General features: G+C 39.4%; 1 protein-coding gene across 5 annotated transcripts in view; it reads right to left on the reverse strand.

The window, feature by feature from the left end:
• Positions 1 to 27738, reverse strand: part of KCNIP4 (potassium voltage-gated channel interacting protein 4) — a 1326525-nt gene that overhangs the window by 127963 nt on the left and 1170824 nt on the right. The window contains exon 2 of one of the 5 annotated variants that reach the window (NM_001076935.2): positions 1529 to 1630. The exons of the other annotated variants lie outside the window; for them this stretch is intronic. Coding sequence (NP_001070403.1) covers positions 1529 to 1630 — 102 coding nt within the window. The remainder of the gene's footprint in view (positions 1 to 1528; positions 1631 to 27738) is intronic. 5 annotated transcript variants of the gene reach the window in all.

The raw sequence follows: 27738 nt of genomic DNA on the forward strand, positions 1-27738 counted from the left end.
TGCCCTGGAAATGTGAGTGGTCTCCATCCAATGAGTTGAAAGGCTTGAAGCAAAAACTGAGTTTTCTTGAAAAGAGAATTCTGCTTCAAGACAGCATCAAATTTGCCTGAGTTTCCAACCTTATCGACTGATCTATAAATATCAGACATGCATATTTATATGTATATGTATATACACATATGGGATTCCTGGTGGCTCAGACAGCAAAGAGTCTGCCTGCAATGCAAGAGACCTGAGTTGGATCCCTGGGTCAGGAAGACTGCCTGGAGAAAGAAATGGCAACCCACTCCAGTATTCTTGCCTGGAAAACCCCATGGACGGAGGAGCCTGGGGGGCTACAGTCCGCAGGGTTGCAAAGAGTCAGACATGATTTACCGACTTCACTTTCACGTACACATATGTATGCATGTATGTATGTATGTACACACACATTTATTTGTGTGTGTGTATGCATATGTGTAGGTATATATGTATACATACATATATCTATCTATCTATATATATGGCCCAAGACTGGTTTGACTTACAACTTTTAAACTTCACCAATGATGCAAAAATGAAATACATTCAGTAGAAGCTATACTTTGAATTTTGATCTTTTCCCTGGCTGGCAATAGGCCATCTGGTAGATCCTTTTTCGTGATGTGGGGGAGAGCAGCAACTGGTAGAAACCCATAGTCCCCAGTCAGCTATGAGCTCACGAGGCTAATCAATTGATATGCTTACTATTCTGCACCCAGACAACCATTTTGTTTTTCACTTTCAGCACTGTATTTAATAAATTACATGAGATATTCAACACTTTATTATAAAATAAGCTTTATGTTGGATGATTTTGCCCAACTAATGCAAGTGTTCTGAGCACATCTGAGGTAGGCTAGGCTCAGATACAATGTTCAGTAGGTTGGGTGTATTGAATGCATTTTAGACTTAAAATATTTTCAACTTACCCCACTGGTTTTATCAGCATGTAACCCCACTATAAGTTAATAAATGTATATGTATATGTATGAGATGGTTTTGTTTTTCCATGATACTGGGAAAGAATGGACAGAGAAAAGTCACGTTTGTGTAATTATTTTCGACTTTATAGTGTCTTTTCAGACCTAGTAACATTTTTTTATGTTTGCAGTATGACACAACAAATCCATGTATGGTGAATCAGAAAACTGACAAGCAATGCAATTTAAAATGTACAGCTGTTCCACTAACAGTTTTGGCAATGGGAATCCCAAGAGTTCTCTGAGCCGAGTCCCTACACCTCAGATCAAGCATAAATTTCCAAATGTTTTGAAGCCAAAGCTCTCGACATTAACACTGGGCTGTCAGTCTGCCAAATGGGAAGTGGTTTGAAATTGCACAGACGTTCCCCTTGGTATTTAGGTAAACAGGAGCACATCAATAGAGTTTGTTTTGCGGAATATAATATATTGATCAATTCTCTTTAGAAGCAGAGAACTGCAATACATTCAGACCTAAACAAACAAAACAAAGAGTTTGAGGGAGAAAAACAAACAAACAAACTTGCTTTGAACAGCAGGAGACGACGTTTTGGCAGCTGAGCAGGGCAAGAGCTTCATGAGCCGCTCTTTAATGCTGCGCTTGGTGCTGTTCTGAGTGTAGAGGAAACCTAGAAGATATGGGATGGGTTCTGTTAATGCCAGCTGCAGAGAGAAACCTGGGGCATGCTGCTCTGGGTGTCAGCAGATGCCATGGCAGGCAGGATCTGGGTGCAGCCATATTTGCTCAGGCAATCACAGGCAGAGGGTTGGCATCCCAGAGGAAAAAAACAAAAACAAAAAAAACGAAACTAACTAAATCCTGGTTTTCCCTTTTAGGTTTATTTTATGTTGCATTAGATCATGATTACCCCATGAGCAAAGAATCATGCAAATAAATCTTTTGAGTAGCAAAAATAAGATTTGCTGACTTTTGGAGGTCTTAAATTGGGAATATAGCAAATAGTATAAAAAGAGTGAACTGGATTGAAATTTCAACATTCAAAGCAGTGTTAATGCCCACGTGACATTTTCTGCACTCATCACTCCCGTCTTTGCTTCCAGGGGAGTGGGTGCTCTGCATAAATCATTCACACCGCAATCACCTGTTAGTACCTTTTTGCCTTCCCTGAAAGTGAGAAAATTGATGTCCTTGATATGCAGCTTCATTAGCATAAGCTGATGTGCCCAGAGATGGGACATCCTTCAAATGTGGACATTAATGGATGGGGCTTATTCAAGCAGAGTGATTCTAAAAGACACAAGGAGTATTCACAAAATGTTAACCCAGGAGTAGATGGAGCAGCATCTGTGACTTCAAGTAGTTAGTGAGGACTCAAGGAAAATCAGTAGTGACCCAATGGGCCAGCTAGCAAGTGCTTGAAAACCTGCTGGTGCCAGGAGCCATATCTGTCCAGCTTAGCATCAACTTGCCCATTCTGAGTGACCAGAAGCCTGAATCTTCACGTCACTATATAGATTACCGCCCCAAATCAGTTTGGAAAGTGTAGAATACAAAGCAAAAGCAAAAGGACCAATTTAAATCAAAGTTAGACCACCCTTAAAATATGAACTTGGCACATGGACCCCTTGTTGCTTTTCTACTTTGTAATTCCCTCCTTGGTGTTATAGAAAGTCCTGAGTGCAAGGCTACTGTTCTATTTCCCTTTGGAGCTATTCATCCTACCATTGGCTAAAAAGCCTGATAGATATGATAGATCTTGTGCTGAGATGACAGTAGATGACATAGATCATATTGGATCATTTCCCTACTTAAAAACCCCGCTAAAACTTTCCCATTGTCTTTCAAAAAAAAAAAAAAATCCACTTTCTACCATGGACCCCAATCCCTGCACAATCTGGCCCTTCCTCACTCTGACAGCACTGTTCAGCATCCTCCCTGCTGCCTGACCACCAGCCATTGGCCACGCCACCCTTCTTTCCTGTTCCCACACCAGGTCCCTCCTCTGCCCTTGACACTTACATGGTGTGAAATATCTTGCTTACTTGATAATGCCAAGTGCTGGTTGAGAGTCTGGCACATAGGAAGAGATCAATAAATGTCTGACAAATGAGTGAACAGAGTCACTTTCCATACCAAGAGAACACCCAATTTCATTTCCTAGATTAGCATCTAAAGAAGCTTTTAAACTTGTAAAATCAATCCGATTTACACACTGCAGACTCTGGCTAGCTTCTTCATACTACATTTCTAAAGGGACACATCTATCTAAGTATACTGTCCTTGTAAACCTGTCTGGGACATGATAATTTTGCTTTAGCTTTTCAAGCAGGACATTCTGCTTCTTCCATTGGTATCTTTTAAACTTTCATGCCACTATGTGTATATTCAGGTGGGTCCTTCAACAATTACCAACTTCTACCAAGGAGGAGATGGTTGGATGGCATCACTGACTCAATGGACATGAGTTTGAGCAAGCTCCAGGAGTTGGTGAAGGACAGGGAACCCTGGCATGCTGCAGTCCATGGGGTCACAAAGAGTCAAACATGAGTGAACAACAACAACACCTGCTCTTGCAAACTTCAAAACTGTTCAAACACACTCATCTTGATAAAAATTTCTTGTCAGTTTGCAGCCTTCCAGAGAGAGAACCCCCTCCCTCCTCTGCTCTATCTTCTCTGTTGTCCCTGATTCACGGCCCTGCCTCCATTGCTCTGGGCATCACCCCCTCTTGCAGAGACCCTCTCCTGTCAAGGAGTTAGAGAGGAAATGTTCTACTAACCTTCGGCAGTAGGAGACAGACTATTGTTACCTCTTACTCAGCTTCTGTGTTTCAGATTGGACTTCCTGATATCTAGCCAAATTTTTCATACTGTTCATAAGCTTCTCAAGGCAAGAATACTTTGTCCACCTGATGTGAAGAGTCAATTCATTGGAAAAGATCCTGATGCTGGGAAAGATTGAGGGCAAGAGGACAAGGGGGCGATAGGGGATGAGATGGTTGGATGGCATCACTGACTTGATGGATGTGAGTTTGAGCAAGCTCCTGGAGATAATGAAGGACAGGGGAGCCTGGTGTGCTGCAGCTCAGTGGAGTCACAAAGAGTCAGACAGGACTTAGCAACTGAACAACAACAAGGCAAACTCTACAATCATGCCTGAGACTGGCACACAGCAGACTCTTAAGAAGTATTTGCTGGTTTCTCAGTTTCTTCCTTTTCCTTTAAATTCTGATATCTGTCAAACTCACTCTCTCTTTGACAGGTTCCTAGACCCTCAGGCCTGGGTGTGGAGAAGGGACCTTTATGCTTCTCAAGTACTAAAGTATTAATGTTTATCTCCCTTCCTTCAGCCCCATCCCCAAATTAGTAGTTAATGACGTTCTTGCCTGGAGCATCTTTTGAACCCCCACGTGGGACTACAAAGTATACAGGTTTTTGTTTTCAATCAGTAGCTGGAAGTCTTAGTTTCTAGTCCCTGTTTTATTACTTCAAGCCAAGTGATCTTGGGCAGGTTATTAAACTTCTCGGTGTCATTGTCTTTTCTTTACAAAACAAAAGGCTTTATACTAAAAAGATCTTGGTTGTCAAAACATAGTTTTAAAGTCCGTTTTAGGAATATCAGTTCAGTTCAGTTCAGTCGCTCAGTCGTGTCCGAGTCTTTGCAACCCCATGAATCGCATATATTTAACTGTAAATTGTATACGGTGACTACTGCTGCTGCTGCTGCTAAGTCACTTCAGTCGTGTCCGACTCTGTGCGACCCTATAGACGGCAGCTTACCAGGCTTCCCCGTCCCTGGGATTCTCCAGGCAAGAACACTGGAGTGGGTTGTCATTTCCTTCTCCAATGCATGAAAGTGAAAAGTGAAAGTGAAGTCGCTCAGTCATGTCCGACTCTTCGCGACCCCGTGGACTGCAGCCTACCAGGCTCCTCCGCCCATGGGATTTTCCAGGCAAGAGTACTGGAACGGGGTGCCTGCCTTCTCCATATGGTGACTACCTTATTTTTACTGTGTTTCTCCTTAGTGAGAGCTTTAGCTTCCAGCAGGTAGGATGTGGATATCATGGAATCCTCAGGCTCTCTTTCTCACTTTGTCTCTGTCTCTCCCTTCCAGTCTCTCCTTCTCAGCTATCAGATCACTCTGCACTTTTCCCCTTAGAGGGTCTGAGTGTTCAAGCATGGTAGTAAAACAGCCTAGGTAGATCCTGGCACCATGGTCTTGGGTAACTTTATTTAATCTGAATCCCAGTTTCCTCATCAATAAAATGGATTAGTACTAGTATCTATCTTGTACTTTGTTAGAATCTAATGAAATAATAGATGAAACACTTAGTATAGTGACTGTTCATAACATCCTTTCAATTAATGTCAGATATTAATTTTTCTCAGTCCTTTGAGCATACATCCCAGTCCTTTCTACATGCTACTATCTTTGTCTGAAATTGTGTTTTACCTTATTGTGACTTTCTCTTCTGCCATCTTTGAGATTTCAGTTCAATAATCACTTGCTAAGGAAAACTTTATCTGACAGACCAAACTAGATTATGAACAGCTTTATCATAAGCTCCTATAGTTTCCTATATTTCTCCTTCATAGCATTATCACAAATATAATTAAAACAATTGATGATGCAATTATGTTTTCGACATGTCTTCCCTACTACAATGTAAGATTGAAGATTTCTACTTCCAGTCTTTAGAGAATAAATAACTTACTGGAAGTATTGTCTCACCATAAACACTTAGCTGGACAAGCATACCTCAGAGATATTGCAGGTTCTGTTCCAGACTGCTGCAATAAAGTGAATACAGCAATAAAATGAGTTACATAAATTTTAGGTCTCCCAGTGCATATAGAAGGGCTTCCCTGGTGGCTCAGAGGGTAAAGTGTCTGCCTGCAATGCAGGAGACCTGGGTACGATCCCTGGGTTAGGAAGATCCCGAACTTACATTTATACTATACTGTAGTTTATTAGGTTTGCCAAAGCATTATGTCTAAAAATCATTGTACAAATCATAATTTTAAAAATATATTATCACTAAGAAATGCTGTCATCTAACAATACAAGGTTGCCACAAATCTTCAATTTGCTAAAAAATGCAGTATCTATGAAGCACAATGAAGCTAAGTACATTAAAATGAGGTATGTCTGTACATGAGGCAACTGTTCTCAAGCACTGAATAAGCAATGTAGAACTATGGTACTGGAGAGGGAAGAAACCCTGAGATGAGCTCCGTGAATGCCCAGCTCCCTCTGCCTGGGGCATGTTCCTTCCATAGATCAGAGAGATAAGGCACAAGCTCAACATACTGAGGTAGAACTTGCAGGGCATGGTGCTGGAGAAGAGAGAACTGGTATGTGTGTCGGAGGAAAGGACCCATGTAAAGAATTAAATGTGGCCATTGTGATGTTTCATTGTATGTGTCAATGTAACTGGGCTAAACGTTATCTAGAGAGCTGGTGAAATATCATCTCTGTGTATGTCTGTCTGTGAGGATGTTTCTAGAAGAGGTTAGTTATTTAACTGGTAGATTGAATAAAAAAAGAATACTTTCATTAGTGCTGGTGGACATCATCCAAGAGGTTAAGGGGGTTGAAGAGAACAAAATTGTAGAGGAATACGGATTTGTTCTCTGAGTTCAGACATCCATCTTTCTCACCTTCAGACATTGGTGCTACTGGTTCTCAGGTTTCTGGACTCTGACTGTGACTTACATCATTACCCTGGTTCCCAAGTCTTCAAGTTTGGACTGAAACTATCATCAGCTTTCCTGGGCCTCTAGGTTGCAGATGGCAGGTTGTGGGACTTAGCAGCCTTTGTGATTGTAAGAGCCAGTCTTTCATAATAAGTGTCTTTCTGTTTACCTGTATATATCCTGTTGGTTCATTTCTCTGGGAAACCCTGACTAAGATAGTCATTGACCAAGGCCTGGGTGATGCATGATCAGGGACATCATAAAACTCAGCAAGTAAGCTGCTGCAAGACTGAGATGCAATCTCAAAAATGACAGAATGATCTCTGTTTGTTTCCAAGGCAAACCATTCAATATCACAATAATCCAAGTCTATGCCCCAACCAGTAACGCTGAAGAAGCTGAAGTTGAACGGTTCTATAAAGACCTACAAGACCTTTTAGAACTAACACCCAAAAAAGATGTCCTTTTCATTATAGGGGACTGGAATACAAAAGTAGGAAGTCAAGAAACACCTGGAGTAACAGGCAAATTTGGCATTGGAATACGGAATGAAGCAGGGCAAAGATTAATAGAGTTTTTCCAAGAAAATGCACTGGTCATAGCAAACACCCTCTTCCAACAACACAAGAGAAGACTCTATACATGGACATCACCAGATGGTCAACACCAAAATCAGATTGATTATATTCTTTGCAGCCAAAGATGGAGAAGCTCTATACAGTCAACAAAAACAAGACCGGGAGCTGACTGTGGCTCAGGTCATGAACTCCTTATTGCCAAATTCAGACTTAAATTGAAGAAAGTAGGGAAAACCACTAGACCATTCAGGTATGACCTAAATCAAATCCCTTATGATTATACAGTGGAAGTGAGAAATAGATTTAAGGGACTAGATACGATAGATAGAGTGCCTGATGAACTGTGGACTGAGGTTTGTGACATTGTACAGGAGACAGGGATCAAGACCATCCCCATGGAAAAGAAATGCAGAAAAGCAAAATGGCTGTCTGAGGAGGCCTTACAAATAGCTGTGAAAAGAAGAGAAGTGAAAAGCAAAGGAGAAAAGGAAAGATATAAGCATCTGAATGCAGAGTTCCAAAGAATAGCAAGAAGAGATAAGAAAGCCTTCTTCAGCGATCAGTGCAAAGAAATAGAGGAAAACAACAGAATGGGAAAGACTAGAGATCTCTTCAAGAAAATTAGAGATACCAGGGGAATATTTCATGCAAAGATGGGCTCAATAAAGGACAGAAATGGTATGGACCTAACAGAAGCAGAAGATATTAAGAAGAGGTGGCAAGAATACACAGAAGAATTGAACAAAAAAGATCTTCACGACCCAGATAATCATGATGGTGTGATCACTCATCTAGAGCCAGACATCCTGGAATGTGAAATCAAGTGGGCCTTAGAAAGCATCACTACGAACAAAGCTAGAGGAGGTGATGGAATACCAGTTGAGCTATTCCAAATCCTGAAAGATGATGCTGTGAAAGTGCTGCACTCAATATGCCAGCAAATTTGGAAAACTCAGCAGTCGCCACAGCACTGGCAAAGGTCAGTTTTCATTCCAATTCCAAAGAAAGGCAATGCCAAAGAATGCTCAAACTACCGCACAATTGCACTCATCTGACATGCTAGTAAAGTAATGCTCAAAATTCTCCAAGCCAGGCTTCAGCAATATGTGAACCGTGAACCTCCAGATGTTCAAGCTGGTTTTAGAAAAGGCAGAGGAACCAGACACCAAATTGCCAACATCCGCTGGATCATCAAAAAAGCAAGAGAGTTCCAGAAAAACATCTATTTCTGCTTTATTGACTATGCCAAAGCCTTTGACTGTGTGGATCACAATAAACTGTGGAAAATTCTGAAAGAGATGGGAATACCAGACCACATGACCTGCCTCTTGAGAAATTTGTATGCAGGTCAGGAAGCAACAGTCAGAACTGGACATGAAACAACAGACTGGTTCCAAATAGGAAAAGGAGTATGTCAAGGCTGTATATTGTCAGCCTGCTTTTTTAACTTCTATGCAGAGTACATCATGAGAAACGCTGGGCTGGAGGAAGCACAGCTGGCATCAAGATTGCCGGGAGAAATATCAGTCACCCTAGATATGCAGATGACCGCACCCTTATAGCAGAAAGTGAAGAGGAACTAAAAAGCCTCTTGATGAAGGTGAAAGTAGAGAGTGAAAAAGTTGGCTTAAAACTCAACATTCAGAAAATGAAGATCATGGCATCTGGTCCCATCACTTCATGTGAAATAGATGGGGAAACAGTGTCAGACTTTATTTTTGGGGGCTCCAAAATCACTGCAGATGGTGACTGCAGCCATGAAATTAAAAGACGCTTACTCCTTGGAAGAAAAGTTATGACCAACCTAGATAGCATATTGAAAAGCAGAGACATTACTTTGCCAACAAAGGTCCGTCTAGTCAAGGCTCTGGTTTTTTCAGTGGTCATGTATGGATGTGAGAGTTGGACTGTGAAGAAAGCTGAGCACCAAAGAATTGATGCTTTTGAACTGTGGTGTTGGAGAAGACTCTTGAGGGTCCCTTGGACTGCAAGGAGATCCAACCAGTCCATTCTAAAGGAGATCAGCCCTGGGATTTCTTTGGAAGGAATGATGCTAAAGCTGAAACTCCAGTACTTTGGCCACCTCATGCGAAGAGTTGACTCATTGGAAAAGACTCTGATGCTGGGAGGGATTGGGGGCAGGAGGAGAAGGGAACAACAGAGGATGAGATGGCTGGATGGCATCACCGACTCGATGGACGTGAGTGAACTCCGGGAGTTGGTGATGGACAGGGAGGCCTGGTGTGCTTCGATTCATGGGTTCCAAAGAGTCGGACATGACTGAGTGACTGAACTGAACTGATTAGAAATCATTCAGTACTATGAGATACTGGAGTTCTTGCCGAGGCCAAAAAAGATAAATACATAAATAAGAAGAAAAAGAAAAGTGAGAAAGAAGGACAGAAAGAAATTGTACTATTGCATTGAACCCTTCTGGTGTGCACTGGAGAGCTCAAATAGACTATGCTTTTAGAGTAGGATCATCACCCAGAGTAAGAACCACATCCTGTAACTAATTATGAAATAAAAATGGACCTATCCTAACATTTAATATAATAGAATTGTAGTTGGCAAGACCAGAAGTGCTAATAACTGTGGAATGCCTTCCAGAACATTACTCAAAACATTCTGAAGGAAGACAACACAATCTAAACTCCCTATGGTTTACTATAACAAAATCAATCTGTGCTAAAAAACATTAGCAGACATGTGAAGGACTAGAAAAATGTGACCCATACTCAAGAATTTTTAAAAAGCAGTCAATAGAAACAGACCCTAGGATGACACAGATGTTGGAATATCAAGGAAAAAATAGCCATAATAAGTAAACATGTGAAATATTTCAGCAGAAAAATTAAACCACAAAAGGAATCAAATGGAAATTTTAGATGAGAAAAGCAAAATATCTAAAAAGAAAAAAAAATTAGATGGGCTCAATAGCAGATTGGGGACTCCTGAGGAAAGAGTTGAGAGCTTGAATGGAGGTGAAAAAAGACAAATCATCCAATTTGAATAACAGAGAGGAAAAGGGATTAAAAGATAAACAGATCCTTAGTGATTTGTGAGACAATACCAAATAGTCTAACATAAATGTAATTAGAGAACCAAATGAGACAGGAGAGAAAAAATAGAAAAATAAATGGCTAAAACGTTCCAAATTTGTTTACAAACATCAATGTACATATCCAAGAACCTTGAACTTCAATAAAGGAAAATAAAAGATGAATTACATATAGGTATGTTATAGTCAAATTGTTGAAAAAAGTTAAAAAAAGTCTCAAGAAAAAGCAGACTAAAAGGACATGCCTTACATATAGTGGTAAAATAATATGATAATGGTTTTTGATCAGAAACAATAGATGACAGAAAACAATGGAATTATGTGCTGGAGAGAATGAAAAGACTTTCAAGCCAGAATTCTATATTCCGTGAAAATAGACTTTTTAGAATAAAGATGAAATAAAGGTATTTTCAGATAAACTAAAGCTAAGAGAAATCACAGATAGCAGACCTGCCTTAAAAGCAATACTGAAAGAATTTCTTCAGGCTGAAAAGAAATGACATGATACAAGAACTTAGAGCTACACATAGAAATGAAGAACACCGGAAACTGGAAATATATGAATAAATATAAAATATTATCTCATTTTCTTATTTCCTTTGTTTAAAACAACCAAAAATATTGTGAGGTTTATTACATTTGCTGATATTACATTTCTGACAATAATAGCATAAAGTAGGGGGAGAATAAATGAAATTTTACTGTTGTACATTTTACACAAAGTGGGACAATATTAACTTTAAGTAATCTGAATAAGTGAAGGAGACATATTATAATCTCTAGGTGCCAGGAAAACAAATGAAAATAATAAAAGGAGGTGCAGTTAAATATCTAGTTGAGAAATTAAAATGTAATATCAAAAGTATTTGATTAACCCCAAAGTAGTCAGGGACAGAATAGAGAAACCAAGAGACTATATAGGAGAGTAGACTTAACATTCTTCCATATCATGAAAGCAGAAACGAAATTGTTCTTATTCAGGACTGTATGCTTATTACTTTCCACAGTGCCTAATATATAAAGTGTTCAATCAATATCTAATGAAAGCATGAAATTAGACTCTTTATCTTACACGACGGTCTCAAAATGTGCACATTGGCGGCATGTCTGTAACTGGCAGATTCATTTGGAATCTGCAGGATATGCTTCCTCTCAGCATGGAAGCAGTGTCCTCTTCACCAGCTGGACACCTGTGTGTGAAGGCAATCTACTAAGGATGCTACTGAGTGCATTCCCCAGCCAATAACCCCAGAAAGAGATTAACTGGTGAAGGTAGGTCAACCAGCAAGGTCCCTGAATATGGATGGCATTTTACCCCTATAGAAACCAAACACTCTTGGATAGATTAACTGTATCACATAAATATTTACTCATTTATGTAAAAAGCACTTACAATAATGCATATGTTGTAAATAATATTTGTTGTAGAATTGTGGATGCACAAGTGGTCATACAAGAAAAAAATCCCTGCTCTCCAGGGTCTAACCATCTACACTGATGGTAACCTCTATTATATCCCATGATGGATAATTCAGTTTCTTTTATTAAGCCTGAATTCTCTGAGGGGAGGACTCTGTTCACTGATTGCTATGCTATGCTATGCTAAGTCGCTTCAGTCGTGTCCAACTCTGTGTGACCCCATAGACGGCAGCCCACCAGGCTCCGTCGTCCCTGGGATTCTCCAGGCAAGAACACTGGAGTGGGTTGCCATTTCCTTCTCCAGTGCATGAAAAGAGAAAAGTGAAAGTGAATTCGCTCAGTCGTGTCCGACTCTTAGCGACCCCATGGACTGCAGCCTACCAGGCTCCTCAGTCCATGGGATTTTCCAGGCAAGAGTACTGGAGTGGGGTGCCATTGCCTTCTCCAGTTCACTGATTAATACATTATTAAAAAAATTTATTGAATGTCTTCAGTGTGCTTTGTACTATCCCAGGTACTAGGAATAATTCCCACTTTAATTGATCTTATAGTCAGGGAAGAAAAAGTAATAAAAATAAGTAGCAAAAACTAAAGTTTGCCAGATAGAAAGCAGGACTGAGACCTATTGGTGCACAGGTTGAGAGGTGGAGTGGGAAAGACATAATTTTCAGTGTGGTGGCCAGGGAGGTTTCACTGGAGTTACATATCAGCAAAAATACCTGATGAGCTGAGGAAGTTTCTTATCCTACTTTGATTATTAGCAACCAGCACATGTTAGGCACTAACACATAGATTAGTAATTCATCTTACTCATTTATTAATTTACTCAATATTTTTTGACACAATGGACAGGTTAATACCTTAAATTAATTGGCTACATAAACTGCTGAATCCAATAATCTATAATAAATTTATTACCTTACAAATCAAAATTAAGCCAACTCCCTTATCCCTGCAACTAGAAGTTAAATCAATGTACCAGGGTACTAGTACTTCAAAAATCAGGAAACAAGATAATACAGAAAAGAGAATAAGAAGTAAGTGTGCAAGTAAGTAGGCTACTTTAAATTGTGATATAACTGAATGAAAATTCATTCATGTTTATCAATAGAAAGGTTTCATCTTACAAAGCCTGACACTACTAAGTGAAAGTGAAGTCGCTCCGTTGTGTCCGACTCTGTGCGACCCCGTGGATTGTAGCCCACCAGGCTCCTCCACCTGTGGGATTCTCCAGGCAAGAATACTGGAGTGGGTTGCCATTTCCTTCTCCAGGGGATCTTCCCAACCCAGGCATCGAACCCAGGTCTCCTGCATTGCAAGCAGACGCTTTAACCTCTGAGCCACCAGGGAAGCCCTGACACTACTAAGAACACCGCCATCACCTCAGTTGCTTTGTATTTCTGACCCCTCCTCATCTCAACAGTGTATAAACAAGTGGTCATTTTCACAGACTGCTTTCCAGTTACACACACAAAAATGCAATTACCTGTAAATGGCAGGCTTCCAGGTGAGTGATGGGCCATGAATTATGAATTCAACAAGTAATGATGATAGTAATAGAAGTGGTAATTTCACCATAATGAGAATTACCCTTATCTTTCTCCTTTATCTAGGAGAGTTGATAGCAAGAACGAATATTTCCTGTGGCTTTGCATGGGAATAAAGTCTTCTACTCCATAATTCACATCCCTGTTTAAGCTTCCATCTTGTGCTTCCAAATTATGACCAATGTTTTTCTTCCTAGATCCTAAACATGTGGATGTCTGTTGGAGAAAAATGGCTGATAATGTTTCCACAGACATGGTGTCTTCCATGAATCAATAACTATGACAAAATCAGTAGGCACTGCAGTGGCCCTGTGATCCTGTCTGGATCTCCTTTGAGTCTGTGACAAGCTGCCTTTTGGGCAGTGACTTGGTGCTGGAGTGACTGCAAATAGGAACTTACCACCAGCAGGTCAATTTTTAAAATGGGCTTAGAGCTGGGGCTTCCCAGGTAGCACGTGGTAAAGAATCTGCCTACCAAGGCAGGAGATGTAAGAGACACAGGTTTGATCCCTGGTTTGGGGAAATCTTTCGGAGAAGGAAATGGCAACCCACTCCGGTATTCTTGCCTGGGAAATCCTGTGGACAGATGAACCCGGTGAGCTACAGTCCATGGGGTCTTGAAGAGTTAGACACGACTGAGCAACTGAGTGCACACACACACACAGGGCTGATAAATACACACATACACACACAGTTCATTTTACCTTTTCAAATTTATTCCTGAAGAAACAGGACTCCAGATAATTTGGAGTACGTACTCTGATGATAATTCTTGCTGAACATTGCTATCAAACCACATTAATTGTTACTGGATGCTACAGTCAGCCCCGAATTATAATGACTCATTTTGAAGGAGGGCACCAGCAGAGTTAGTGGCTAAAAATCAAGGGAAAATGCCTAAATTTAATTTTGCAGCTATGAATGTTGGAGCCATCACACTGACCTTCCTGTTTTGTTTTGTCTGATTGTAAACCAAGTTACCTCTTTATTAGTTAATCTAAAACGAGGGAGCCAGAAAGTGCTTGAATTTGCTGGAAAGAATCTACAGACTCTAAATGCAAATAGAATAAATTTGACTGTCTTGAGAGTTGCCACTTGAAGACACCTGTTTCGTGTAAACGAATGCTGGTCTGTCAGCCTCTCTGTGTCTTTCCTGTGTTTCTCCCTGCCTTTGTGTCTTTAGCTGTTTCTCTCACTTTCTTCAATCTTTCTCACTTCCTTACCTCTGTGTCCCTCTCCCTCTCTGTCTCTGTGTTTCTCTGGCTCCATGTCTGTCTGTCTCTGCCCTTCTTTGTGTCTATTTGTGTCTCTCATTTTCCTGTCTTTCTCTGCTCTCTGTCTCTCTACCTCTGTCTCAGTCTCTCTCTCAAACAATACAGGGTCCCATTTGATTTTCTTGACCTTTGTGTTGACTGCATACCTCATGAAACATTTAGAGAGAGCCTTAGTCAGCTTCCCTGGTGGCTCAGAGGTTAAAGCGTCTGCCTCTAATTCGGGAGACCTGGGTTCAGTCCCTGAGTCAGAAAGATCCCCTGGAGAAGGAAATGGCAACCCACTCCAGTATTCTTGCCTGGAGAATCCCATGGACGGAGGAGCCTGGCGGGCTACAGTCCATGGGGTCACAAAGAGTCGGACACGACTGAGCAACTTAACTAACTAACTTTAGTTAGCTTAGGTATGGGATAATCACTGTAAACTACTGCTAGGTGAATGTAGGTAGACAACTAGACTGTCAAAAGCTACAGTGCTTTCGAAACCAGTACTGAGTGCTCCTGTTCGTCCACATTTCTGCCCTGCTCTATTGGTAAAGCTCACAAGAGCATGTTAACAGAGAACAACAACACAGCAAAGGTGTCCGCTTTCTTTGGGATCCTATAAGATTCATCATTGACAACAACACTGTAAAGCAATTTTCCTCCAATTAAAAAACAAACTTAAAAAAAAGAAAATATTCATCACTGAAGTCTAATTTTCCTTTGCTCCTCTGTACAGATTGCCCAAACTGCTTACGATACCTTTTGTGTGGGGTTGGGAAATTGTTTGGAGCTCCCTCTAGGTATGGTGACAAGGTCTCCTGTTGGTCCAGGACAGTGCCAGTTTATGCGTTGTCCCAACATTCAGTTTGTTAGCACTCCCTTTTTGTGTTCAAAATATTCTGGTTTGGATGGCAAATGATCTAGTCATGCTGTATTAGCAACTGGTAGGGTCCCTTCCCACAGAGTAATGTGCAGTCGTTGACTCCATTCAACTATCAGCAATGTAAATTGTACAACTTCATTTTGGTATTTAAAAATAGCTATAATTAGTAGGCAAGATGAAATAAGGGTGAAAATATATGTATTTGCATAGGATGGAATATTATTCAGCTTTAACAAAAAGGGAAATCCTGCCATATGTGAGAACATGGATGAACCTAGAGGGCATTAAGCTAACTGAAATAAGTCAGTCACAGAAAGATGGAATTCTACTGAGAGGAAGCCTCCAGAACAGTCAAATTCATAGAAGCAGTGTTCCCCTGTATAAAGTTCAATTACATGAGATGGATTAGGTCTGGAGATCTGTTGTATGCAATACAACACAGCACTTCTAGTTAAGCAGACACTGCTGTGCACTCAAAATTTTAAGGGGGTAGATTTCATCTTATGCAACAAAACAATGTAAGTAATATAGCGACATAAAAAAATGCAATGTAACTTGGGTACATTTGTAGTGGAATGACTTACAGCTTTGGAGTCAGTCAGTACTGGTTTGAAAAAGTTCTGCCACTTTTTGTTCGTGAGATTTTGGGAAAGTAACTTAAGCTCATTAAGCCTCTTTGATCTCAGCTGTATCACAGGAATGATAATAATTCAGCCTTTGCTATGTCCTAAGGTGTTAGGAGGTTCAAGTGAGTTTACATATACATAGTTCCTGGCGAGATAAATGCTCTCCTCCTGAAATGTGGTTAAGGCTTAGCACCCAACTCAAAAAAGAGTATTGCAAAATAGATAGCAATATCTTTTTTTTTTTTTGATATAGTAGCAATTAAAGCATCCCCCAAATCTCTATCTTGCATGCTACTGCTAAGTCACTTCAGTCGTGTCCGATTCTGTGTGACCCCATAGATGACGGCCCACCAGGCTCCCCCGTCCCTGGGATTCTCCAGGCAAGAACACTGGAGTGGGTTGCCATTTCCTTCTCCAATGCATGAAAGGGAAAAGTGAAAGTGAAGTCGCTCAGTCGTGTCCGACTCTTCGAGACCCCATGGTCTGCAGCCTACCAGGCTCCTCCATCCATGGGATTTTCAGGCAAGAGTACTGGAGTGGGGTGCCATTGCCTTCTCCACTATCTTGCGTATTGTCCCTTTAATAATAATTATATAATTATATTATAAATATGAATTAAAACTAAACCCAACTGCAGTATTCCTCCAAACTAAATACAAATAACCCATTTAAAAAATATATATATATCACATTTTAAAATATATAATGTTTTAAGTGCTTTTAATAATTACCTATTTTATGATTTAAAATTTTCCTTTGGAATTAGTCAATCATGTATTTGAAAGTAGGAAGATAGTTATAATTGAGTAAGGTTGAGTCAATTACTTTGCCAACAAAGGTCTGTCTAGTCAAGGCTCTGGTTTTTTCTGTGGTCATGTATGGATGTGAGAGTTGGACTGTGAAGAAAGTTGAGTGCTGAAGAATTGATGCTTTTGAACTGTGGTGTTGGAGAAGACTCTTGAGAGTCCCTTGGACTGCAAGGAGATCCAACAAGTCCATTCTGAAGGAGATCAGCCCTGGGATTTCTTTGGAAGGAATGATGCTAAAGCTGAAAGTCCAGGACTTTGGCCACCTCATGTGAAGAGTTGACTCATTGGAAAAGACTCATGCTGGGAGGGATTGGGGGCAGGAGGAGAAGGGTATGACAGAGGATGAGATGGCTGGATGGCATCACTGACTCTATGGATGTGAGTATGAGTGAACTCTGGGAGTTGGTGATGGACAGAGAGGCCTGGTGTGCTGTGATTCATGGGGTCGCAAGGAGTCTTTCTGCCCCTCCACTACCCCAGTCATATTCATTTTAGTATAATCTAGGCTATCCTGTTCATTTTATGATTGGCCAGTTACCCAACTACTCCCCTTTAATAACATGCTTGAAAAAATGAAAAAAAAAAAAGTTTCCTTTTATTCATTCTACTCAGCTCCTTTTAGTATAAAATCCTATAGAGTATCATAGTCTGTTATAAGAACTTTGGCTTTTACTTTGGCAGAAAGTGAAAGATTTTGAGCAAAAGAGTGAGGTAATCTAATTTAAGTTTCATTCTAAAAATATTCATTGCATACCTACTAAGAAGTGGCAAACAGAAACCTACTTTCTGCTCTCATTAAACTTTGAGGAGGATAAATATGAATAAAGAATTAAAAAATAAAACAGAAAATTTCTCTAAATTACACTTGAATATGACTTTGCCCTAAGAAATAATAGAGATAAATAATGCCTAAAATTCAGGCTTCTAACAATGACAGTAATAAGAACTTTCTATGTGCCAAGTACTTTAAAAGCACTGTATCATTTAACCTTTATAAGAACTCCATGTGGCAGATAATATTATGATAGACAAATCGCAGGTGAGGAAATTAAGCATACACAGATGTAGGCAGCTTATGAGGGGCAGTACCTGGATGTAACCACATGTCCGTCTGTTTGCTTTCTGGGTCTGGCATTCTGACTTCCTTACTGTACTCATAATGGCTCCAATAAGTACCTAGACTACTTCACTTACTGAATGTGTCTAATTGTGTAACCTTCAGCTACAGGATATTTGTTTCACTTCGTAGAGTGATTTTTATTTCCTTCTATGCCCCTTCAGTTAGGTTTCTTAAAACTCATCTTATCTTGATGAGTATATATGTATATAGTACTGAAAACTTGGTGACCTGCATTCTTCTACCAGAAATATTGCCTCTAATTCCATTTTTTACAGGACATCCATCAAATTCCCAGTGGTATTAAAAAATAATAATGCAGTTGAAGAGAAAGCTGCTCTAGGAGATCCAATTTCTTCATCTGAAAAATAGGGGTAATAATATGTGACACTCACTAATCTCAAGGAAGTTAGGAGATGAATGAAGTAATTGTCTCTGCAAAATTTCTCAAATGTAGAAGAAATAACATATAATCCATTATAACTTCCAATGTGAAACAGTACTTCCCTATCCTTTTGGGCCTCTGTGTTCAATCTTAATCTTTCACCAATGTATTTATTCTACAGAACTATTTGCTTATTAGTCTAACAAATAGTATTTGTTGAGTACATTGTAAGTAAGACCCTGTACTAGGCACTTGGGATAAAAATAAAATATGAAGTGAAGCTCATGTTTACTATTTTTTGAATAGCAATTACTTGGTCTTGGCTGCTCATGAGAATCAAGAGGATAGCCTAGAATAATTATCCCAGCCTGATCACTCCAGACTATCTAAATTGGGTAACTCCAATATGAAGCCAAATTTAAGAACCATTTTTCTGTTCTTAGCTGATTCCATACCAGAGAGATTTAGTTGTACATTCCTGATATCACAAACTAGCTCTTTCTACATGGACATTGTTCCAGGTTGAGAAGGGTCTCTCAGAAATTCATGCTCACTCTGAACCTCACAATGTGAGGCTTATTTGGAAAGAGAGTTTTCTCAGATGTAATTAGCTAAGATGAGGTCATACTGAATTAGGGTGGGCTTTAAATTGAATGCCTGGTGTCTTTATAAGAGAAAGAGCACACACACACACCACAGAAGAAACCATATAAAGATGGAGGCAGAGACTGGAGTGATGCAGCTATAATCCAGGAAAGCCAGTGATTGCTGTCAGCCACCAGAAACTAAGAAACAGGCATGAAACAATCTCCTTCAGAGCCTTCAGAAGAAACCACCCATGCTGATGCCTTAATTTCAGACTTCTGGTCTTCTAAACTGTCAGAGAATAAAATTTTGGTTGGTTAAAACCATTTACTTTATAGTTGACTTCTCTATAGCTCAAACGGTAAAGAATCTGCCTGTGATGCAGGAGACCAGGGTTCCATCCCTGGGTCAGGAATATCCTCTGGAGAAGGGAATGGCAATCCACTCCAGTATTTTTACTTAGAGAATTCCACGGACAGAGAAGCTTGGCGGGCTTCAGTTAGTGGGGTCGCAAAGAGTGGGACATGACTGAGTGACTAACACCCACACACTTCACAGTTATTTAATCCAGATGCTCTAGGAAAACTAATACAGACATCAATTAACAGTTTTTTAATTATGCCAGAAAAAAATCAAATTATACCATAGCTCTGTATTCATTCTCAACATTATATATGGAGTCCCTCAAAATATAAGAGGGAATCCTTGTCACTTGTGACATATTCTTAATAGTACTGATAGGTTGTGCAAATTGCTGCTAATCATATTCATTCTAGGTAAATTAATTCATTTCACACTACAATTGAGTGACTTTCTAACTGTGTGAGGGTGCCATGTTCTTTATTCTGTAGTTAGGGTTAGGTACATCTCTGTTGAATACAGGCATTCACAAAGAACTAACCCAGAAGTAAGGGTCTTCTCAACTTTGTATTTATTGAATATCAGATGACTTTCCTCATCACTGAGACTATTGACCAGATTCCCTACAATAGCCTACAAAGTGGGTACAAGCCTCCCACAAAAATTCGTCAGCCTGTTTTATCTATTTCACTCTACTCATTCTGTCTGTGCCATCTGCTAGCACTGGTGTCTGAAATATCTTATCTCAAGTATCTTCAAGGTCACGTCCTCACCGCTTTCAGGTCTTTAATCCAACTTTACCATCTCAGCGAGAATTCCTCTGACCATCTTTCCTCACCACTCCCTGGTATTTCTTTCCTGCTTTATTTTACCTCATAAATTGCTTTATCTTGTTAGCTGGATTGTGTATTCTTTCCACCAGATTCATATATAGAAGCCTTGGCCCCCAGTTCCTCAGAATATTTGACAATATCGGAGACATTATTGGAGCTTTTAAAGCAGCAACTAAGTTAAAACGATGCTATTAGGATGGTCCCTAATTCAGTGGTGTCCTAGTAAGAAGAGGAGGAGAGACACTGGAAATGTGTGAACACAAGGAAGGGCCACGTGAGCAGGTCACAGTGAGAAGGTGGCTGTTTGCCAAGGAGAGAAGTCAAACTTCTAAGACCTTGATCTTGAACTTCTAGTCTCCAGAGCTGAGAAATTACATTTATGTTGTTTACGTCACTCAGTGTTTTGTTAGAGCAGAGGAAACTAACACGGTCAGCCATAAAATTTATTTTCCAATCTGGAACACTACTGAGACAGGAAAGGGGGCACTATTAATATCTATACAAGGACAATTGGCATAAGCTATGACTTCCAGCGGTAGCAAGACTTTTGGTAGCCCTATCCAAAGAACTGGTCCCTATTATCATGTGACGTACTGTGTGTGTGTGTGTGTGTGTGTGTGCGTGTGTGCTAAGTCACTCCAGTCATGTCCAACTCTTCATGACCCTATGGACTGCAGCCTACCAGGCTCCTCTGTCCGTGGGGATTCTCTAGGCAAGAATACAGGAGTGGGTTGCCATGCCCTCCTCCAGGGGAGCTTCCCAATCCTGAGATTGAACCCGCATCTCCTGTGTATCCCGCATTGGCAGGTAGATTCTTTACCACTGAACCACCTGGGAAGCCCATCATACACACATGTACGTCTTAATGCAAAAAAGATGCTACACAATCTACTGCTGCTGCTGCTAAGTCGCTTCAGTCGTGTCCGACTCTGTGTGACCCCATAGACGGCAGTCCACTAGGCTCCTCTGTCCCTGGGATTCTCCAGGCAAGAACATTGGAGTGGGTTCCCATTTCCTTCTCTAATGCATGAAAAGTGAAAAGTGAAAGTGAAGTCGTTCAGTTGTGCCTGACTCTTAGTGACCTCATGGACTGGAGCCCACAAGGCTCCTCTGTCCACGGGATTTTCCAGGCAAGAGTACTGGAGTGGGGTGCCATTGCCTTCTCCGTACACAATCTAAGCAGTTAGCAAAAACATAAATGAAGAGTTTTAACTCATTAAATTCATTGAAATGATTAATACTAGTCACAATATTGTACATGTTGAGGTACAAATGATTCCCACAAATCATGTCAACATGGGTCCATAATGTCATATTTAACTAAACGGTATAGTTGGAAAGATCCATAACACTTTAATCCTAAATTTTCTAACAGCACTATAGAAAAATCAAGGACAGCAAATCAATGTCCCTAAGATAGATACAAGTAGCTCTTCCTTCTAATTTGACTTTTAGTAACTAACGCTTTAGGCTGACACACAATGTGAAATACTGGCCTTGAAGACAGGCAACTCTGTCTGCCTCTGGACATTTTTATTTATTAGAAACTGAGTCAGGAAAATCTGAAGTTAAAATTTATCACAACAGCTGAAGGGCTACATCTTGCTAAAGGAAATTAATTTTATGACAGTCTGGTAGACATTGTCTGATACCTTTCCATAAATAACTAAACTGACCACATCAAAATATTGCCTAAGAGAATTTTTTGAGTTGCATAAAGTGAAGTTATATTTTGAATGCAAATACAAAATAGTATCATATAAATAATAAAGTCTCATACCATGTGGCAATTTGAAAGTAATGCAATAGTCAAATGTTTGTTACATTTGTCAAGAAATTCATAACTTAGAAGCTGGCAGGCTGAATGAATGGCAAGATATGTAAAATATTGCTTTAAGGCAAATATCCCTTGAAGTTTGTAACAAAAACTCCAGCCATCCTTTTCAACATTACAGAAATATCCAATTAAGAACTTAAATTACTTGAGGTCGTCAAGAACATGTTCTTCAACTAAAACATAATCTCTCTATAACTCACACTAACTAGGCTTCACCCCAAATACAGTGGGACTAAAATTTTAATCCTAAAAATCCTTAACATCACTCATTTCAATGTCATAAATGTCTGTTGATGCTTTAGTTTGATCCTTGATGCCTTCTCTTCCCAGGGATCTTAGAGTTTTATTGCAGAGAGAGTGAACTTTTAGGAGATAAAAGTGAAAAAAAAAATAGAAAAACAAAACAAAACAAAAAAAACCCAAAACGCTTTATTCAAAGGCTGATTCTGTGTCCTCCTCTATCATTCAGAACTCCTTACACTGTATTGAAGTTATTAGCTTCTCTTGCTCTTCCAGGTCTCCATGAAATGAAATAGAGGGCTATTTAGGAAACCCCAACAATCCTATTTCAGACATCTGCTATGACTAAATATTATAAAAGGCACATTATAAATACTGTCTTATATAAATTTCTTAAGAATCATTTTTCAAGGAAGAAACTGAACTTAGAAATGTTTTAGTGCACTCAAGATCTGAAGTCTAAAAACTAATGAATGGAATGTGTCTGTGAACCTGGTCTGTCTGAACAGCAAGGCCACAATACACTATTTATATTTCATTCATCTCTGTCTCTCCAGCATCATACTTGATGCGTAGCATTGGCTGTTTAATACATATTTGTTAAATGAATGAATCAATCAATGTTGGTTGAATTCCAAAGGAGAAGGGAAGACTCCTTGTTAATGAATAAATCATGACTTTTTCAAGGTTTCCAAAACCAATTAGCATTTCCTTGGGACAATCTGAAATGCCAGATCCTAGCAAACCTATCTATCAATTGGACAAAAGGACGTTCGGAAAACTGAGCCTTGAAAACTTGTTGAGCCATTATTTCCTTATTCAGTGGCCTTCGGTGTTAGGCTGCTGATTACTGGGAGTTGTGGAAGCAGTAGGGAACCCAACATTGTCAACAAACTTTAATAGCCTGAAGTAACAGTGCTATTAAAGTATATTCAGTTTGTAAAAAGGAACAGATTAAAGTTATGAAATTGAGATAAGATATCCTTACAGAGAGAACACAATATTGTGTTCTCAGGCTAAAATTTCATAGGAAGCTTGTGCAAATGGTTTTCTGGTAAGAGAAACTGTTGTTGTATAGTCATTAAGTCATGTCTGACTCTTTTGAGACTCCATGGACTGTAGCAAGCCAGGCTCCTCTGTCCATGGGCAGAATACTGGAGTGGGTTGCCATTTCCTTCCCCATCGGATCTTTCTGACCCAGAGATCTAACCTATGTTTCCTGCATTGTAGGCAGATTCTTTACCGCTGAGCTGCCAGGGAAGTCCAAGGGAAATTATGGATCCTATTTTATACTCTGTATGAGCAAAGCTACTGATTTCAGCATGACCTCAGAATCGCATGTGTATAGAGCCAAACATGACAATTTGTCTAATGAATGTTTTTTAATAACCAAGATAGATCTGAGGTTCATGTAGGCTTCTGGGGACACTGAACTGAAAGAGTTTGAACTTCTTGTTAATGATGATAGTAACACATGCCTTTTTGGGAGTACTTTACAAAGCACAACCCAATTTGATCATCAAAACAGACCTTGTAAAATAAGCTAAAAGGGTATACTGCAGCACAGGGAACATAGCCAATATTTTATAAGTGTAAATGGAGTATAACCTTCAAAAAATGCGAATCACTGTAGTACACCTGAAACTTATATAACATTATACACCAACTATATCTCAATTTTTTAAAAAAATTTGAAAAGTAAAACAAAATCCAGTCCTGAGATATACATGTTTGGTATTATATTTTGCAAATGAGAACATTTAAGAAAGTTTAGGGAATGTATCGCTCAATTGCCATCTAGCTGAGACTCTATTCCAAGGCTTCTCACACTGGTTCCTCTTCTCTGTTCTAGCTACTTAAAATGGTACTCAGACTATCAGCCTCATCTGGGAGCTTGTTAGGAATGCAGACTCTTGGGAACCACCTATGAGCTACTGAATCATAATTTGCATTTTAATAAGATCTTCAGGTGATTTGTATGCACATTAAATTGTGAAAATCACAGTATACATCATGTCACATTAGTCATCTAGAATGCCTCGACTTTGAAAATCTCATCTGGAGTCGATATGAAGGAGGGGTTAGGGGAGGGCACTATCATTAAAAATAAGCTGGCAATCTCTGAATCTTCTCAAAACATAACCAGGTTTAAATACTGATTGCACCAATAATGTAGATATATTTAGTTTGGATGCATTCATGCTGAGTCACTTCAGTCATGTCTGGCTCTTTGTGACCCTATGGACTATAGCCTGCCAGGCTCCTCTGTCCATGGGCTTTTTCAGGCGAGAATACTGTAGGGGGTTGCCATGCCCTTCTCTAGGGGATCCTCCCCACCCAGGGATCAAATCTGCATCTCTTATGTCTCCTGAATTGGCACGTGCGTTCTTTACCGCTAGTACCACCTGGGAAGCCCATATTTAGTAATGGTTAAGATAATAGACCGTGAGTCCTGTTTTACCATTTCCTGTGTGGCTTTGGGAACACTCCCTAACTCTTGAGGCTTCAGTTTCTCGTCTGGAAATGAGGATAATAAGCACACCACTCTCAGGAGGCTGTTGTGAAGGTCAAAGGAGCTGAGGACTCTGAGCTGGTGCATGCTGAGCATGCAGCAATGCTCATTATTTTAAGGGTGATTCACAACAGAGATTTACTCCATATTACCAAGGAAAACTTTAAAATAGGTTCTCTTGGTTTTTCATTAAGTTAATCCTTTGAACTCTCCCAGAGACTCACTTTGTGTTAACTCTGACCTATAGAATTCTGTCAGGGGAACAAGGTCATCGTGAGTTTCAAAAAATTATCCCAGAAAAAACCCTTGACACATTTCCTAGACTTTTCCTCTCAAGGAGTATTCATTTTATCTATATTCTGATCCTAAGAGGCCAAAATCATTAGGTAATGGAAAGATTTGAGCTCCCACTTTTGTGGGGGACCTGCAAGTCTGGCCCTTAGAGAACTTGATAAACTTTAAAAAATTGTTTTTCTTTAAATCTGTGGAACAGCTGAAAGGAAGTTCAGATGAGTTCTCTTCTCTAGGGGTCTGCATAGAAGAGGATGAAGGAGAATAGTCACTGCTAAGCTGCTGGAAGACAGAGGGAAGCTGCAGAAATTGAGTTTTAGGGAAAGGAGCCGTTCACAGCAGGGTTAGCTGAAAATGAGGAACCATGGGGTCCTCAGTTCAGTCCCCTAGCCCCACCCTGCTGGTGCATTGGAGCATTTTAAATAAAGGAATTAATTTATCTTAAATTAATTGGATCTGTCCCCTCTGGTATGTGTAGAGGTAATATAAATACTGAACTTCCATTCCAATGAGCCAATGAATATGAAAAATGCTTTATCAAAACATATTGAATAGCAGTGTTATTAAAATAACGAACAAGGACTTACTGTAAAGCACAGGAAAATATACTCAATATCTTGTAATAACTTATAATGGAAGAGAATGAAAAAAGTATATTTACATATGTTTTGTAAAAAAGTATATATTTTATTTGTAAAAAGTACATATTTACATATGTTTGTATAGCTGAATCGGAGAAGGCAATGGCACCCCACTCCAGTACTTTTGCCTAGAAAATCCCATGGACGGAAGAGCCTGGTAGGCTGCAGTCCATGAGGTCGCTAGAGTCGGACACGACTGAGCGACTTCACTTTCACTTTTCACTTTCATGCGTTGGAGAAGGAAATGGCAACCCACTCCAGTGTTCTTGTCTGGAGAATCCCAGGGACGGGGGAGCCTGGTGGGCTGCCGTCTCTGGGGTCGCACGGAGTCGGACACGACTGAAGCGACTTAGCAGCAGCAGCAGCAGCACTATAGCTGAATAACTTTGCTGTATATCTAAAACTAAGACAACTTGTAAATCAACTATATTTCAACAAAATTTTTAAAAATAAAAAAGAAGTGAGTTGGTGTTAGTTAACATTAGCTAACATTGTTTCTCACATGTGAAGAATTTCCTAGCTTCAGTATGTGTGGTATGTGATTTAAAATTAGGTATCGTAAACCACTAGGGTAAAGGTATATGAGGCTATGAGGCTAATAGCACTCTGCTGTTCCTGGATGCAGAATCATCAGTCTTTAAGGACTAACAAATCCATAAAAGGCAGATTGAAAACAAGGACCCCAAAACACTGCAAACTGTCAAGGGCATACAATGAACTTAACAAAGCAAAATGAAATGAATGATGTATCCTTATTCTTACTTCTCCTACTGAAGAACAATCCTATATCTTTCTCTGATTGTTATTTTGCACCATTATTTGACTTGACACTTCCAACACCTCACTGATTTCCACTGGGCAAATATTAAGGGGAGACTGGCCAGGATTAAAGCTGGTCTTCTCATCTTAACGATCATTCAGTCCGCTTTCTATTCCTCCTGTTACAGGAAAGAAGCAATTTTTTTCTTCATGTAGACTTAAAGACATAAGTAAAAAATCATGGGTCACAGATTTTTACCAGCTCTCCGAAGTTAATTTTTTTTAAATTTTCAAATGTAAAATAACTACTTTTCTTTAAAATATGAAGTAAAACCACATCAATCTTTAAACACATTTCCATATATATATATATATATATATATTTTTTTAACTTCTCTATTTTTTTCTGCTGACTCTGTGATGCCCGCCTGGTGTTCTTTTTTCCTTTTTTTATTAAACTTTTTATTTTGTTTTGGAGTACAGCCTATTAACAATATTGTGATAGTTTCAGGTGGACAGAAAAAGGACTCAGCAATACATATACATATATCTATTCTCCCCCAAACTCCCCTCCCATCCAGGCTGCCACATAACATTGAGCAGAGTTCCCTGTGCTATACAGTAGGTCCTTGGTGGTTATCCATTTTAAATAGAGCAGTGTGTTCATATCAATCTCAAATTCCCTAACCATCCCTTCCCCCATCCCTCCCCAACTACTTCCCACACCTCACAACTATAAATTCTTTCTCTGTGAGTCTCTTTCTGTTTTGTAAATAAGTTCATCCATATCATGTCTTTTTAAATTACACATGTAGGGGATGTCATTTGACATTTCTGCTTCTCATATTTTGAAGGAACTGAGAATCATCTTCAAATTATTTTAAATTAGTTGATGCCTAGTTTTACCTACACTATCATTCATTCACTTGTGGCTTCTTTAGCTAAATTTGAAAGATTTGCCTCTGTTTTTCATTAACTTCTTAAACTTTATTTATCTCTTCAACCTCATTGAGCTCTTTCTTTTGAATTTTGTCTTTTTTCTTTTTACTGATGAGTGAGTGCCTTTATTTTATCATATTTTATTTTTTCTTTTATTGTTTTATATGAGTATTTCTTTTGTCCAGTTTCTCACAAATTTTCAACATGTTTCATTCTGTTTGAAAAGTTTTGGCTCATTATTTTATTATTTCTTCAGTTTTTATAACTTGTAATCATCAATACTTTTTAATTCCACCTTGATTTTATTTTTTCTGTTAAGACCAGGCTTTTAGCCAGTTAAATTGTTCTCATTTTTATTGCGTTTTGGCTTGTTTATACCAGTTTAAATCAGTTTTCATCAT

Source organism: Bos taurus, chromosome 6 (genome assembly GCF_002263795.3).
Source record: "Bos taurus isolate L1 Dominette 01449 registration number 42190680 breed Hereford chromosome 6, ARS-UCD2.0, whole genome shotgun sequence".
Lineage (NCBI taxonomy): Eukaryota > Metazoa > Chordata > Mammalia > Artiodactyla > Bovidae > Bos > Bos taurus.